General features: G+C 30.6%; 1 protein-coding gene across 1 annotated transcript; it reads right to left on the reverse strand.

The window, feature by feature from the left end:
• Positions 1 to 14: 14 nt before the first annotated feature.
• On the reverse strand, positions 15 to 14,535 carry LOC128387640 (cytochrome P450 315a1, mitochondrial-like). Its single transcript, XM_053346868.1, has 8 exons — positions 12,993 to 14,535; positions 9,644 to 9,867; positions 6,236 to 6,463; positions 5,979 to 6,133; positions 5,729 to 5,895; positions 2,638 to 2,716; positions 2,344 to 2,550; positions 15 to 2,234 (listed from the first exon to the last, which is right to left on the reverse strand). The coding sequence occupies exons 1-8, from the start codon at positions 13,808 to 13,810 to the stop codon at positions 2,115 to 2,117; spliced, it is 1,998 nt and encodes a 665-aa protein (XP_053202843.1). The 5' UTR covers positions 13,811 to 14,535; the 3' UTR covers positions 15 to 2,114.
• Between the last annotated feature and the right edge of the window lie 4,034 nt (positions 14,536 to 18,569).

Below are 18,569 nucleotides of genomic sequence, written 5' to 3' on the forward strand. Positions count from 1 at the left end.
TCAAAATTATACAGTTCAAATACATGGTGATAATCAGATTAAATTAGTTGTTGGATTGAACCAAATCAACTTTTTCCATCATTCAATTAAACATTTTAATCATTTGCAAACAGTTAAAGTTACAAAGATGACGCTCGATATATCGTAACACTATTAATCTCGCTGGAGAGAATAAAAAACTCAATCAGAAATATCGAAATTAAGGAACATCTTGAGTAAATCGGTGATCTGCTTTCGACATCGAGGATAGTCCTTTGTACAAAGGTCACAATTATTTCGATGTGACGTTCCCTTGGCTTCGGCATCTCTGAACAAAGCGATATCCTTCAATTGATGATCGGGTAATTTGACTGTTGAATTATTTGTTACATGGCTAAAGTGAATTAACTGTTTATAAGCTTCATCACCAGCGGCTCCTTGAGATTTGGGATCACAGGCCAAAGTACAAATGATGAGAGCAACACAACTTTGCATCTTTTGCCTTCGAACCATTTTCAAAGCTTCTTGTAATGTCATCGGGATTCGACGTTCAATTTCACTTAGAACCTTCATTGATCTAAATTGTTCCATATCAATTGGATTATAAGGTGGATAATAAACAGGAACTACACCACCACTGGAAGGTTGACCTTCTCCTCGCGTTAATCGTCCCCTATAAGCGGTCAAAACGGACGGGAAAAAGTTACAGATCAAAACGAATAGTACAAAACCGAAGCGAATCAAATTGATCATATTATTATTATTTTTTTTTTTCGTCGCAAATAAAAACTGAAAAAACTTTTCCAAAAAAACTTCAATAGTTTTAGTTAATTCTAATAGTCCAAATACTTGGGAAAACTTTAATTGAAACCGAAATTGATCACAATTAACAAATGACCATCACGATGATCAAAACAATTGGATAAATGAGCTTCCTCATCTCATTCACGTTTGACATTAAAACCAACAATATATTGATTATAATTGGAGTTCGAGAATTAATTTATTACCTTGTATATTTATAATTTTTTCATTTAATGTAAATATTTGTTGTTTACAATTAACTACAGTTGATCAGATTACAATTGATTAGATTTTATCATGGATTTGATTGATTATCAAATTGTTACTTTTTTGTTTTCTATTTTTCGTCTTTGTCTCTTTACTTTGTCCATTTAAGAGTTTGATAAACATTCAATTGGATTTTAGAATACAAATAAAAGGTAAAACAATTAACTGACAAAGTTTATCACAATTAAGCATATCTCTTATTATAATCATCATAGAAATGGATAATCTTTCATCAAGTACACATAATAATAAGAAAAAGGAATGGATTAGAATGAGAAATGGAAAGGATTAAGTTTGATTAACTATTAATATTAATACATGATAATCGTAATTGTCTTGGATGATGAACATTAGCTGGAAAGGTAAGAATTGTTTGTTTGTGATCCCAATTGATTAGTTAAATTGTGATTCCATTTAATTAGATGAGTCATTTTTGATTTCGATGTAAAAATAATTTGTATTGTTAATGATACAATAGAAATTTTCTCAATCAATTCCATTTGTAAATAGATTACGATTTATCTTGTTTATCACTTTGTCTCTTAATCGATGTCCATTGGAGGGATAATTTTAATTGTTGCGTCAAAGTTTTTTTTCTTCATGTAATAATTAATGATGGATGATGGATGATGAAGATAAAATCGAGAATACATTTTGATGAATATTAAGAAATTGATATAGAAAAAGATTAAAAAGTTCTGGTGAGATGAGATTCTTGAGAGTTTGTGTTGATTGTTGTCAGTATTTTTATTTCCATCTAACAAAAAGTTATTATTATAATAATTAGTTTATCGATGACTTTGAATTGATTTGAATTTAAGATCACAAAACGGTGGGTTAATGGTGAAATCCAGTGAATCACAAACTGCGATATTAAAGTTTCCGTTTCCAGAGACACTTCGAGACGATTTACAGTTAAGATTAAAAGTCATGATCTAAATGTTTGATTTGTTGGTTGAAGATGAAGATGATTAAGTTTTCTTTTTTTTTCTTTCGATGAATATTATTAATAGTATATGAAAAATCAATTGGGTGGGAATTCAGTTATTATAAAATCATTATGGTCAAACTGTTGATCGATCAATTAATCGTAAGTGAATCGGTGATTCTGGAGTTGTTATCATACGAAGTTTAATTCCAATGTCATCAGCATTTCCTGGTTCGAGGTAAAATTTTTGAATAATCTGTCAAATAGAAACAATAATAATAATTGTGTTAGTTGATTTTCTGTTTATTTCTTTGTTTTCTTCATTCGAATTGCTTATAATTTAATTAAGTTCTTTATTCACTTACCCTTGATAGTAAGAATTGCATTTGAATTTCGGCAACTCGTCGACCAACACAAGATCTTATTCCGAATCCGAAAGGTAAACTTGCATGAGAATTTATTATTTTCCTATTCGATTCATCTCTAACCCATCGTTCAGGCTTAAAGGATTTAGCGTCAGGCCAATACTTTTCATCTCGACCCGTTGTATACAATGAGATGCCGATTAAAGACTAATAGAGAAAACAATAAGATTAGTTAATTGGGTTCAATTATTTGATCGAAATTTCGAATCAATCAAAAAAGAAATAATTTCTTACATTGGCTGGAATATTATATCCTCCTAATTCGATATCACGATCAAGTTTACGACTAATAAATGGAGCAACAGGGTAAAGTCTGAAACAAGAAGAAAAAAAATCATCAGAAATTCATTGTCCAAGTTATATTATTCATATAAGACTCTTTTTCTTCAGGGGAATCAAAGGGTTTATCAGCAAAAGAAGGAGAGTAAAAGTTCAGACATAAAATGAAATAATCAACTCAACAGAAAAATATGAATTAAGAAATCAAAAATTCTTAAATTAGCTGAAAAAAAGTTCTAGTGATTGATCAGAGATAAATTTACTCCACGGAATCAGAGTAAAAGAAACCCAAAGGTAAAGAAGAAGATAAAATCAAAGCTATGATTAGAATCATGGAAAAAAAGAAGAAGAAAACTCAAGAACCTTGAAACGGAACCGTAAATGAAATGAATGAAAAATGAAAAATCAACAAGAAGAAAAAAGTTCTTGTTGACATACTGAATGATCATCAACCACCGAGGGGTTGGTTTTCCGTGTTAAGTTTAACACGAAACCCGAGGTTTGGCTCATCAAAAGTTCTTGCTGATCGATAACTCAATCAAATATTCAATAAAATGAACGATGGATCAGATGAAAGAGTGAATTTGTAATCCAATGATTGACAGTTGATCAAACCAGATAGTAAATGTTAATCACCAAAGAAGAGAATAAATCTTAGATTAATCTGAATTTTCATCGAAGGATTAAAGTTTCATGATTGTTAAAGAAAATTCTGCCATTCGATTGGGTAAAAGTTTAATCATATTCAATAAGAAAGAAAAAGGTTATCTCAATATACTCCATGATTCACGTGACGTAATCTGAGTTTCTCATTCTCTCTCCTTAGCTTCCATAATCATCATCAGATCTTTCCATGGTTACATGATACATGATGGAAAAGGAAACCTTGGAGATGATTATTAACAAGATTTGCCAGACTTTCTGTCTAGAAAATCCGTAAATCGCTTCATTAATCGGCCATGATGAGCCTCCGGCGGCTTCTGAATTTCCTTTCTCTCTCTCTCTTTCACCCTGTTAAAGAGCACACCAAGTCTACCATATGATTAAATTCACGCCCATGATGATGATGATGTTAAATTGATGATCATCATGATTAGGATGATTCCGAAATGATGAGATTAATTAAAAAGATATTGGCTGCTAAGGGGGATAAGCAAACTTTTCAACAGAACTTTTTTTTTCTTCTTCTCTCATTTATCAGAACCAGAATTAAGAAATGATAAAAACCGGACACGGATACAGTTCAATTAATATATTGACCATGAAGTTCATTAAAAAGGTAGATGCTGTTTCCAAGGGGTCTAAGAATAAAACTATTTCGAAACCTTTTGAGTAAAATCCTTTTTCTCACTCTCACTTTAACATACATCATGTTACCTGAGAATGTATCTGATTTACATTTCAGTTAATCTCATGAAGAAGATGAGTTATTCAAAAACTTATGAAGCCATGAAAAAGATTAAGAGAATTGGTTGAGAAAAAAAAATCATATACATTACATGAAATCTTGCCAGAAGCTTCAATTTAACAGGGTAATGATTAGAAGCATTTACTGTCTGCGTGCTTGATATTGAAAAGTTCATGGTACTTGAGTTTTTTTCTTCAGAATTTTTTATCTCTCTCACCGAATAAATCATCTGCTTTCTAGGCTTTTCCATCATCTTCCATGACCCCACCCTCTTCTTAACTGATGGATATCCCATCATTTATCCACCAATTTCTTACGCAATATGATAATAATTAATTTCTCTTTCTCTCTCTCTCTCACTCAGTTATCCATAGATATAGTTTCTAATAAGAAGGCTTAAAAGATTATCTTTAATCAATGAATTATCAACTCAAAGATCTCTTTTTATTAGGAATTCCCTCCCAGGAAAAAATGTTAACTCCAAAGTTGTGAGAGTAATATCAAATTGATCATGATAATATTTCCAATACATTTGAATACGTGTTGATAGTAACCTTTTGACCCACATTTCCAGGGATTAGTTTTGATTTTTAATTAATTTCTTACATTCAATTATTCACAGAGAGAAGAGCGAAATGATTTCTCTTTCATCACTCTGACTATCATCATGATCTTATCCTCCCCTTAAGTGATTAATCAATCATTAGTTTCATCATAAGACAATCAAGATATTGTTACCTTGTAAATCATCAAATGATTTTGCAATCAAAGTTGATTCATTCAAATTCATTCTATCATGTCTATGGTGAAAATTATTATCATTCTTATGAATGGAAAACATTTTCAAATAATATTTGCATCCAAATGAAGTAAAAATTAACATTACCAATAAGATGGTAACAATTAAATCTCAATAATTACAAATGATTTTAATTTTCGTCAATCAAAATATTGTCATAACTAATAAACTAATTTCCAAATCAATGTGAAATTTAAATGTAAAAGGGACAATCCCCTTGAACCATTTTTCCCCTCTACAACTAAATTAACAATTAATCTTTTCAACATATCAAAATTAATTAACCATTAAAAATTGAAAAGGATTAATTGTTTGATCAAAATTTGATTAATATCGTTGCAACGTCAATGACGACGTTGGTGGTTAATCCTTGTCGTTGACGTAATTGCAAAAGGTATTTAAATCAAATCATCTCTTATTAACAATCTATTCTTATGAAAATCTAATTAATAACAATTTAATCACCAAGTTTGTCTCAAATTAACATTTAATGTCACAATTATTATCATCATTAAGAATGAATCTCCATTCAATAATTGCTACTCTTTAATCAGTTGGTTGTCAACAATATTTGATGGATTATTATTATAACTGATCAATCAATAAATAATTTTTTTCTTTTTTTTTCCTTGTTACAAATTAACAAGATTAAATCACAATTAACTTTAACTACACCATTGAGATACAAATTATCTTTCAACAGTCAAACTATTCCCAATGAGATTAGTGATAATCATGAATGAGAGAAACTTTTGCGATTCATCATTCAGATTATTCTGATGATTGGAATTGAATTTGACGATTATTGCACAGTTTTGATAGAGAATTGATTAAATTACCTGAGTGTTTCCTTGATTACTCCTTTAACTAAGGTGAAATGTTTAAGATGTTCAGTTTTAACGGTTCCATTTTTACCGACAACCGATTCTACCTGTTCCAATATTTTCTGCTGATATTCTGGATTTTTTGATAAAAGATAAAGTGCCCATTGGGTTGCATGTGAAGTCTAAAGGTGAGATGAGAAAATCAAAGTGTCCTCGTTAATTGTTGAAATTATCAAAGGTTTTTGTTTTCTATTGATTGGCTTACCGTATCGGCTGCAGCCAGGAATAGGTCAATAATAATTCTGATCAGTTCATCCTGATCTATTCGAGGTTGAGCTAGAAGCATTTCCAAGACTCCTCTAGATCCATTCTCAGGATTGTCTCGTGTCGCTGCAACGTTTTCTGCAACGTAAGCTCGAGCTAATAATAAGAATTTTAGAGTATTTAGTTAGATATTTATTGATTTACTTTGGATCACATCTTATCGACAGAAAAAAAATTCGTCGCGATTTTTGTACCTACCTAAGTTTAGCGCTTGACCTGCTGCTGCCATGAACCGCTGCCAAACGGGAAGGTTAAAACGTTGTGCTAATCGTGCGGGTAAAAGTGTCATTTTCGCAGATTCGACAAACAATTGCTGAACACATTGAACAAATAGATGAACATTTTCCATTTTATGAGTTTTATACTTTAATTCACTTGACGTTTCAACGCAGCCCAATCGACGACCGAAAATCATGGTTCCTAATGCTAAAAGAAAACAGAGAGAATTCAAAATATGATAAAGTTCATGATTAAGAAAAGTAAATAAGCTTAAGCTTGCAAATTGTTAAGTTGATAATTAAGTAAAGTTAATCATAGATTGAATTTTGAAGGTTATTACAAAATTGGAAAAATTTAGAAATAAGAAAGCAGAATGAAAATCTATGGAGTGAATTTGAGCAGAAAAAAATTCTAAAGAATAAGTAAGAGTGAAAGAAAGGAGAGAAAGAGGCAAGATGAAGATGAAGATGAAGATGAGGATGAGGATGAGGATGATTATAGTTAAAGGAGCAAAAGAGGAATCAAGGTAACTATGACCATGACCATGACCATGACCTAGAGTCTGGTGAAGAAATAGGTTCCCTCTTCTCTAGACGGTTTTATCTAAATGAGAAGATCCCAGTTTCTTTGGCCTTGAGAAAGTAAAAAGAAAAGGTATTTTTTTCATACACAAAAGGTAGAGAAAGAAGATGATGATAAAGAAGAAGAAGAAGAAGAAGAAGAAGAAGAGGAAAAAGGAAAACGGATGATGATAAAAGAGAAAGTGAAAGTTCAAAGCTATGGGAGAGATTGGAAAAGAGCATATTGTAAGTTACTTAGTTTCGACACGGACAATAAGTCGTAATCGATTTCAAGGTCAAGTTTACGGTTTCATTATTTACGATGATGCGATTTCATCAATTCTTTAGACATTTAATATTTTCTCTCTCTATTTTTCTCTCTCTCTCTCTTTTTCTTTCTTAAAATCTCTCATCCAAAGGACTTTATTATTATTACGTTACTTCCGCTGACAATTGACCATGTGAATTTCAATTTCGCTTTTTTCTTCAACTTGTTTTACTTTCACCTTGGACTTTTGCACTTGAAGACATTTCCTGTATGCTAACGACAAGGTGACACACACACATACACAAATCTCACATTGTACGTTACCTTAACAAAGCAAATTCGTGTTTATGTAAATAATAAGCCTCTTGTTATCATGTCCATCAGACTGTAGTACACTCACTGTACACAGACACACATACATAGAGAGAGAGAGAGAGAGAGAGAGAGAGAGAGAGAGATTATCATCTCATCGTAAATGTCCATTTTATGCAAAACATAATCTCTCTCAAAGTGCATGTACAAGATATTACATATTCATATTTCCACCTATGTATTATTTACCCGTAAGCAAGAAAAAGCAAGAGAAGAGCAAAAGAAAAAGGTAAAACCTCAACGAGTGTGTATTTACTTAGATGAAATTACGATTGTGGAAATGGTTAATTATCTTGTTCTTTTGTTTTAATTACAAATCATAATACCAAAGTAATAAGATAATAAACCAGCAAAGGTCAAAACTAATCACCTAGTTGTTTAAAACACATAACAAATTAACCAGAAAAAAAAGTATTAACTTATTATTAATATTTAAGATAATTATCTAGGTTCTTGTTGTAAGTTATCAGTGGGTTAAAGTTTGGTTGGAGAAAATTTGGAATCTTAATGACAGGTAATTTCTGCTCTTACCTTTCCAATTATTACAGGTAGACAAAGATCTGACTAAAATTAGGCAAAGAAGATGGCGAACAAGTTAGAAAAAAATTGATGGGGAACAGCGCACTTTGGCCTAATTCCTTCTGGGAAATCATTCAACTAAGATTTATGATGATGATGATGATGAAAAGTTTCTGCATCGTTGAATATAAATCCAACATCCTAGAGATTGACCTTGAAATTGGATAAAATTAACATAAGGTGAGAGATTTTCTCCCACTCTCTCTCTCTCTCTCTCTCTCACTTTATCTTCTTTCAGGTAGATTATCATGATATTAATATCTATACATATTTAACTCTTAAAGAATCAACGAGTTTACTTGCATCTTCATCTTCTTGTTCATCATCATCATCATCATCATCATCTTCATCATGTTTCAGGTAATATCCTGTCTGAAATTTTGCTTGGTAAAAGGAAAAAGGTTCATCACTGTTTCTAGGCACTTTATTAACAAATTACATAGAAAATCAATCAACCTTATATACACTGAATGTCCATGGATGATAATCATCATCTTCTCTTTGAACAATTAAAATTTAGTGAGAGTAAAAGGTTAACGATTAACAGAATTTGAAATGAAAGTAATTGCTCATTGATGATTAATGATAACTACAATTAACACCATTAGATTGCGTATAAATTTTTCTTTTAGGATTTAATCATGATCCAAATTGATGTTGATTAGTTAATCATCTTTATTAACATTTAAAAGAGAAACTCAACAAAAATTGAACCTCATTGAGATCTTTGTCCCTCTCGAATTGTTTCAATTCTTTTTATTTATTTATTTATTTTCTTCTTCTTTTCTTTCAATATTATTTATATATAACGAGTTCGTGATTTCGTTTCAACGTGTTAATCTTAAAACGCTTTAATCCTCAGTTGGTTTTTTTTTCTTAATCTCTATCCGACAAAAAGCAAAACAAGAGTAACCAGGTCACACATTGTCCCCCTTTTCTTACGCAAACCTAAACTTTGACATCTTCTTATTCAAGGTTATGACATATTTCATGTTTACCTTTTTTACCTTCTATCTTGAAGCCCTAAGGGCAACTTTCCATTACTTTTTCACATTTCTCATCTTCTCATATGGATCAATGGGAATAATATTGAATATATAAATAATCAATATTATTATTAGAAGTTAAATATTATTTCAGATAATTAGTTTTCTCTAGATTAAGTTATGCGTTAATGCACCTCAATTCATCTCTGTGAGAGATTCTGCAAATTAGAGAGAGAGAGAGAGAGAGAGAGAGAGAGAGAGGATGAGGATGAGAAAAAGAGAAAATATTAATAAGCTTCGGCCTTAACCCTTGACCCTAATCGAAACCACCACCATTCAAAAGTCTCCAGTTCCAAGAGTCTAGCATAGTCCACTCGTGAAACCGGTCAAACTACAAGGAAATCAAGAGGGCGAGAGAGGAAAAATCTGACCAATGGCAACTCAAGAACACACCCTAAAGTTCAAACAAAATCGACCCTAGTATTTGGCCTTTTAACTCAAGGTAAAAAGAGGACGACCTATCGAAAATTATCAAAACAATATTCCTATAGAATATTGAAAGTAACATCAAGTTGAAAGAAAAGTTGAGAATATAAAATTAGAAACAAAATCGTAGACTTACATTCAATTGACCAGTTATAAAGTTCTTGTTCGAGTTGAGTTAATAGTCCTGAACGAGGTTGATTGGATTGGATATTTTGTTCATTTTGATTGACCAAATCACTCCATTTGGTTATCACATCGGTAACAACTTGATTAAATGCTTCGGCATAATCGGAGATTACTGGTTGACAGAGGAAAATTTTATTCAATCCTTTTCTACGCTTTTCCCATTCAGGTCCATCCCTAAGGGCGAATTATCGTCAACAGAAGAGGGTAAAGCCAGCGAGAGGAGAAAATGATAAGATGAAGAGTAAAAAAGTTCGTCATTAGCAAGATTAAATTGGGAAAAGCGAAAAAGTTTCGAAAAGAAAAGAAAAAGTAAGGAAGGGTCGAGAAAATTTCGTTGAAACGAATTACGATTAGAAAATTTCAATTGATATTGAGATTAAGTCACAAATTTTGAAAGATAATCTGATAAAAAAAGATTAGAGTGTCTTCCTTATTTAATGTAAACAACAACAACAACAACAACGTAATGGTCACTTCGATATTAGGTCGAGCTGATTACGATATCAAACTGTTCAAACGTCACGTATTTCAAGATGATAATAACGATTAGCATGATGATCATGACGATGATACAAATTAACGGTAAACAAAAATTTCACCTCATTTTCTGTAACATTAACATTTTTCTCACTAATTGTTAATCAAACAATTTATTTTTAAGTTTTCGCAATCAAATCAACTTCCTCCCTCTTGTGATCATCATCATGTCTTAATTTTTTTCAATTCAATTCAATTCAAATGGATAAAATTTAACTGGAAGCATTTTAAATCATTCACAACCCTAATCCCAATCAATTTAATGTCTTTTAAATACAATAACAATTTAAATTGTTGTGAATAAACAATTTGCTCTTGACCTTGATTGGTCTAGACATTTTTATTGTAATTAACTGATTGTTACTACTATGATTTGGATAAAGTTTCATAATACAAACAATTTAAATTGTAAACAAAGTTTTGTTTTTCTCCCAATCAATCAATGGATAAAAATTAAAACTTCAATTTACTTCAATTTACTTTTCAAGAGATTGAATTAATTTTTGTTGATTGTTTAACTAATCACCTGATGAAGATACAATTTGCTATTTAGAGTAACAATCAATGTTGATTTTATCAACAATTAACGGTAAAATCAATACCATTTAACTATCAATAATCCTTATCGTTATCAAGTTGGTAATGATTACAATTTAGTAAATTGTTGTTATTAATTGTGAAGTAGTATTGTAAACAATTATTATTGAATTGAATAGAGAGAAGAAATTTAATTAATTAATTTTCTAACAAATTTAATATAATTTCATTGATAATAAGAAATTTGTTTTCAATTCAGGTTTAACAATGTAATTAATTGTTGAGAAATAGTAGTTTACAAGGTTGATTACTAATTAATTTAATCACAATTAATAAATTGTTCAATATTATGTAAGCATTTTCAGGTGTCAATCTTAAAATAAGTCATCTGATCCTGAACAATTATCAATAAATATTGATTATTATTGTGATGATATACTGAATCTAACATTAGATTTAATTGGATTAACATGTATCATTGTTAATTGTTATAAATAGAGAAAGTGAGTGAGAGTGATTTAATTATCAGATAGAAATCAAATTAAGATCAAAAGAAAGTTGTTAATCACTATAATCTTGTTCCAAGTGTTAATTTATCTTCTTCCGTGATTTTCAATATTTATCATTGGATAAACGATGATATCTAATGATTAAGATTAAAATTTGTCTCTCTTTCTAATAAACGATTATAATTAGTTAATTATCAAGGTCAGAGTATCTTACAAAGATATTTCCGGATATAGAAACTAATCTCTCTCTCTCTCTCTCTCTCTCTCTCTCTCTCTCTCTCTGTTAACTTTTCATCGTAATCATCATTTCCTTTTAAACTACTGGCCCACTGTCTCTTAAGTTTAGCCAAGAGAAGATGCTGATAATGGTGATGATGAGAAGAAGATGATGAAGATGAAGATGAAGAGAAGAAAAAAGAAGAAAAATACTGAGGCACAAGGTAAAGCTCTTTCTTTCTCTCTTTCTTTTTCTTCTTCTTCCTCAAGCCCAAGGTTAACCACGGTGGGCAACATAGTTTGTCGTTACGATAACTTTCACTGATAATCATTATCCACAAGTTAATCATCTTGTTCATCTTCTAGATATAATATTTGACAGAGGAGAAGAGAAAGTGAGAGAGAGAGGGAGAGTGAGAGTGAGAGTGAGAGCCTGATGAGTGAATATGAATCTAATCATTGAATTTGAAAAGATAAATAGAAAGTAAAAAGAAAAAAAGAAAATTCAAAATGAATTCGATTCGAGCCTCAGTTGAAATAATATCAAGTTAATTAAGAGGAAGAAGATTATGGGAGTTGGGAGGTTGTGGTGGTGATGATGATGGAAATGATAAATAACCATCATGAAAATAAAGGAAGAAATTTGAGAATTAAATTTAATTTAAACTAATCAACTTTGATTAACTTGATTTACTCGTCGGCCTTTCCAACGGAAGTTACCTCTTGGCAATATATTCAATATGAGTGCAACTCTAACGGTAAGGCACAGTTAGTTAATTAAACAGGTAAAAAATTAATTTGTTTGTTTACAATTAAGAATTAAGATGAAGATGAAAAAGAAAACAAATAAAATAGAAAATGAAACCGTAAAAAAAGTTAACCGCTTTAAGGCAGAAACAAAAAATAAGAAATTATATACCTGAAGAATAAGAAAACGTAAACAAATTCTGAATGGTTACCCTGTTGATTAACTAATTAATGGTGATGAAGATGATGGCGATTAATATGATGATCTAAATAATTTGTTTTCGGGGTCGAACAGCAAAAAGTAAGAAAAGAGAGAGAGAGAGAGAGAGAGGGAAAAGTTTGCGACTGAACATTGGAGTTGACCGGTAAAGAGTCAATTCCAATATGGAATTGAATTTCATGGAGATTCATCGTTCATGAAACTGAAATGAGATTAACGGGAATTGGATGAAATTCAAAGATCACTTCAATGAATCTGATCTCATGTCAATATCGAGCGAAAATATTGGTTACATGTAAAGGTTAGAACGAATGTTTCATCGTTTTAATGAAATTCTAATGAAAATCAACCTCAATAAAATTGAATTTCTATTACATGAATATACAGAAATTGACATTTTGATGGCGAAAAAGCAAAATATTTAAATGACTCTCATTCATTTTCTTCTCTTACCGGTGATTGATTAGATTTAAAATTGAAATTAGAGCAAAATTATCAGGTAATTAGAATGACGATCAAAGTGTTTTACTTACATGAAAAAAAGGCCTCTCTTTATACCGGTCATCTCGTTATAAATGGTCCAAGCCTCGGGTACTAAATGATTAGGGAATCGACCCTCATTGGAGTAAACTTTCTGAACCATTGAAGAATCAGCGATAAAAACGCAATCAGTTGGTCCTAATTTCTCACGATAAATTGGACCTAATTCCTTGTGTCGGGAATCACAGTATTCATGTAGATGAGCTGCTCCACCAAAGGCCATTAAGGTCAATGTTGTACCAACAATTGGATAACTTTTGGGTGTTGGTAATTCATCGAATGATTTAACACTTTTACTAATTGAATCATCACTATTTTTATTTAAATAATTGTCTCTATTTATACTAATATTAATATTTTCATGGGATCTAATTGATTGGAATCCTTTGGAACCAGAAAATGGACATTGACCAGTCATTGAAGATTCATTGATATTATTATTATTACTATCATTCGATGGGATTTGAGTGTCCCATGTATCGAACATCGATCTAAATTGTTGATCATCAAGTTGATCTAATGGACATGAATTTGTGGAAACGGCGGTTGATTTGGTAGATAACGGTGTTGAATAATATGATGAAGATGAAGATGTTGAGGATGAAGAAGGTAGTAAAAGAGTAGATGTCACAGTGGAAATATTATTATTTCGTATTGTCAATGGACGGTCACAGAATTTATTTATTCGATGAGCTCGAACCAATTTACTCCAAGATTGGGTCAATTGTTTGCGAAATGTTGGTGATAAAAGTGGTAACGATGATGGATAATAACTTGTTGATAGTAGGCCCTGGGTCACCTTTAGAGCCATAGTAAAGAGGTTGTGGAAATTGTGGATAATTAAGACAACAATTAAGCTACAAGAAGAAGATTTAACAATTAACAATAAAGAGAAAAGGTAACAACGAACAAAAAAAAAAGATGAATGAGAAGAAGGTGAAACTTGAAGGAAGAGAATAAAAAAGCAACAGCAACAAAGAAGAAAAAAAGAGAAAAAGAAAAAAAAACTTGAAGACTTAAAGACACTCACACAAAAAGATAGAAAGAGAGACAGAGGAAGAAAGAGAAAGCGGGAGAGAGAGAGAGAGAGAAAGAAAGAAACTGAGAGAGAGAGAGAGAAAAGGAGATTCTCTTCTCTGTGTTAATAACAATCAAGGTAAAAGTATAACAATTAATCTAATTACTATTAATCTTCTTGTTCTCTTTGTTTATTTTTTTAATCGGTGTGAATGTTACTCCAATTACTTTATTATTTACACACCAATAAAGGGAAAGGGAGAGAGAGATAAACACTGGAGAGAGTAAAGGAGAAAGGTAACAAAGGAGATGAAATGTCTGTGTGACGTGTAGTTGGTCAATTGGTCAAGGTGAAGAGTAAAAGTAATGACAATTAAAAGAAACAGAGAAATAATGAGAAGAACTTGAGAATTTGTTTTAATTGTTATGTTTCCTTTTTTTTCTCTTTTATAATTCTGTTTAGGAATCAAAAAGATTAAGTGTAAAATTCTTAAACTAAACTGTACTTTTTGTTCTTCTTTTTAAAGTGAGTGAGAGAGAAATGAGGGAGATGATGAGAGAAATGAGTTAACCAATTCGGCTGGACAACCGATTTAATATACGTTTATTTACAGACTCACGAAATAAAGACAGGAGAGAGAGAGAGAGAGAGAGAGAGAGAGAGAGAGAGAGAGAGAGACCATGATGATGAGAGAGAACCTCAGGTGAGTAAGATGAGGAGAGAGAGAGTCGTCAGGTAAGAGTGAAGAAAGAGAAATGAAAGAAGAGAGCGACAGTGAATGAGAGAGAGAGCGTCAGTTTTTAAATAGCGAGTTAACAAACTAATTGATGGAAATTAATTATCGAGTTTGCTGATTACAAGGATTAACTGCATCTTCTTCTTAATTTTTGTTCATATTCTCTCTCAAAATGATTTAATAATTTCTACTTATTCATAATTTTTTTTTCTCTTATTAAAGCTAATCGGATATCTAACGACCCAAAGAGATGACCACAAATGCTGATCAATCAAATTGCCAACCAACTAGTTTAACCTGAGATTATAATCAGTTAATCAACAGACATCATTGAAAATGATTTAATGGTCAACAATTAGTTATAAGGTCCATCGTTGGGTAAATATATATAATTTGTTTTCACTTTTTTTTTCCTTTATTTATATATACATAATGAGTGTCCACTCTCTTTATCCCCAAACTGGACATTAATGACCAAATACAAAAACATTATTCTTGGAACCTGGAAGATCCTTACGGAAGATAAGAAGATGCACTTTCAGGGGCAGGGGAAAAGGCCAAAAGCCGTAGAGTTTAGATTGATACCGATTAACTGCCATGATTAGTGAATTGATGGAATCAGGTTTATATTTAATGATGAATATCCAATGATGGTGACCAGTCTCTCTTTCCAATTCTCTCTCACTCATCAGTGGTCATCTCAATGGTCAATCATTGAGAAAACTAGATCTGTAAACAAGTCTTAAGAAAAAAATGAAAAAACAAGAACCACAAGCAAATGATTAAAAATCGTTAATCCAATGCGAGGATAAGCCAAGAAAACAATCAGATTAATATCCAAATATAAATTGATTGGATTTACTTTTCATTTTCATCTCTTAATTTTCCCATTGTTAAATCATTTACACACTTGATGGTGATGATGATGATAAATTATTGATTCATTGTAACGTTCTGGTTGATATATAATCATGATCGCCCAATAATAATAATAATCCCTGATCACTATTAACTAATTGTACTCTTAATCTTTCACCCAAATCAAAAATGAACCATCTCAATGTTACCGAAAAATATGAATTATTAAGACAAGAGAATCGGGTAAAGGTAAACAGGGATAATTATACATGACAATTAAGTTAATTGTTACTCTAAATGATAAAGTTGATTGGTTATGATGACAATTAGAAAAATACTAACACGTTCTTACTCATTCATATCTATTATAATTACGATACTACTGTTATTTGAACGATAAAAAGAAAAATGGAAAAATTCAATTAATCTCAATGGATTTTGAGAGAGAGAGAGAGAAAATGTTTAATTACGCTTTAACAGAAGATGATGATAATTGTTAATTACATTGATTGTTTAAGATTAAACTACATGGTTAGTGGAAGGAAAAGAAAAAGATAAAAGAAGATAAAAAGAAAGGTAAAAAATGGAGATGATGAAGATGATGAAGACAAGGATACCTGTATATCAGGTTCCGCTAATCACACTCCAGTAAATGATCACAAAACCATGATCAGAGATGGATGATCACCATGGATGATAATCATCAATAAAATGACTTAATAATGATGATGATGGTGATGGTGATGGTGAAGATAATGATGAAAAAAAAGGAGAGACAAGTTCATGATGAAAATTCAGTGTCAGGTTTTCACCATGAACCTGAACCTTGTTAATGGGAAAAACTTTTCATCCTCTTCATCGTATTATCCTTAATATATATAAATATAAATATATATATATATGAATTACTCATGATAATCATGAGAAGATGAAGAGAAGATGGAAAAAAAAGAAAGAAAGAAAGAGATAAACTCACATGATGATGATGATGAAAAAGTAAATGTTCATCTTCATCATCTATTTGATTTCTTTTTTTTTTCTTGTTTCGCATTCAGAATATAAAAAGATGAGTTCCAAATGATGACATTACTCATGTACTCTTTAAGATAGTGGGCAGAATTGAGGGCGAATCTCGAATCGTTAATTTGATTTGAAATACAAGACAATTTACTAGGAGAAAACTAGGCTTGTATTATAAACATTAAGGTCAACATGACCATTTCTTCATGATAATCATGGAAACCACAGAGGCTTTTTTTCACTAAAAGAAAACTTTGTTCATCATCATGATTCATTTTCACTCCCACTTTACCTCTTATACCAATATAATAGTATTATTATTATTATTATTATTATTATTCTGCTTCTTCTTTACCTTGTAATATATATAAAAGATTATGTATGTTACCTGAGCTTCAGAGTGAAACGTTAAGTAAGTCAACTTTTTTTTCTTCTTCTTCTACTCCATCTTCATCTTCATCTTCTTCTTTCATCATTCTCTTTCTTTTTCTCTTTTCACTGTCAAGGTCACAATCAAAGCTTTAGCTCTATTTATATTTGGTGAAAAAAAGGCGGAAAGTGAGGCCACTTTTACCACGAACTTGTAAGAAAGTAAAACTAGAATTTTACCTCAACAAGTGATGACGAAGATGATGATTATGATTATGATGATCAGCTACAAGTTTAAGAGTAAAATTAAAGTAGGAGCATCAATTTCATGTTAATTGTAATTAATTTACTCAACTGAATTAGTTAATTGGTCTAACTATCATGTAGTTGTATGTGTGTCTTGAGCATTTTACTATTACCTTGTTTTATTATCATTTCCATTGATCTAACCAGTTTTTTTCAAGCAAACTGAATTGAATATTAATTACACTGACAAGTTGATGAAACAAATTGTGATTTTTTTGCCACAATTTAAAACCATAACGAAAATTTAGTTAATCATTAGTTAACTAGGCTACTAATTGTTACGATATGAGACTCCTTTTTTATCGCAATTCATTTTTGATTGATTAATTGTCGTGATAATTGAAACGATCAAGTGACAATTATAATTACAAAAGTCATGTTTAAATCAAAATCAATTAATCAAACAATTTACTGGAAAACTTGTCAACAAATTGATCAATTTCAATTACAACAAGTAGATTATGATTACATATTAAAAAAAACAAATCTACTCAATATAATTAACAAGAGCTCAAGTTAATTGTCAAAGCTTAAAATGTTTACTTAATTGTTATCATTAATTGTTATCACTATTACAGTTACATTCAAAGAAAACGGTTTTTAATTAAACATCTCTCATGATTAAATGATAATGACAATTAAAGCTAAACAGAAAAGCTGATAATCAATATATTATGATTAACTTTTTTTTTTTTTAACTTTTTCCTAACTTTTGATTCCATTGATTAGTTTTAATTTTTAATTAGCTGATTGATTACGATGATAAATATATAAATAAAAAAGGTAAAGAGTTCATTAGAATCAAACAACCTTTAAAGGACATTAAATTGTTTCCATTTGTTAATTAACTGGTCTCAGTTAATTGTGATTGATTAAAAGCGATGAAGAAGAAGAAAAAAATTATGAAAAAAAAACCACAATTTAAGTTCATTGATAGATTGCTGATTGATTAGATAATCTTGGAATCAAAGTTATCATGTTGTCATCCGTTAATTATCAAGAGAACCAGAGAACCAGAATGAACAGTTAACAGTTAATTTACCTGAAAGATGAACAATTAATAACCATTGAAACAAGAAACGATCACGATTACGATTGATAATAAATTCAGTTTCCAAGTTAAACTAATACAAATTATTTACAAAAAGTGAATCATCAATAACGTTATGATTAACTGAATCATGAAACCGATTAGTGATTTAATCATAATCATTATTGTGTAACAAATGACTCGTTTTTTTTTTACCTGAAGATAAAAGCAAA

This window comes from Panonychus citri, unplaced genomic scaffold, assembly GCF_014898815.1.
Source record: "Panonychus citri isolate SS breed McGregor unplaced genomic scaffold, ASM1489881v1 Contig00092, whole genome shotgun sequence".
Lineage (NCBI taxonomy): Eukaryota > Metazoa > Arthropoda > Arachnida > Trombidiformes > Tetranychidae > Panonychus > Panonychus citri.

Bases quoted from the DNA above. Each gene is read 5' to 3' on its own strand.
- LOC128387640 (XM_053346868.1), bottom strand. From the start codon at position 13,810: ATGGCTCTAAAGGTGACCCAGGGCCTACTATCAACAAGTTATTATCCA. The intron at 6,134-6,235 runs GTAGGTACAAAA...TCTTATTATTAG, and splicing joins AGGTCAAGCGCTAAACTTAG to CTCGAGCTTACGTTGCAGAA. The intron at 2,717-5,728 runs GTAATTTAATCA...TTCTTGTTTCAG, and splicing joins GTAATCAAGGAAACACTCAG to ACTTTACCCTGTTGCTCCAT.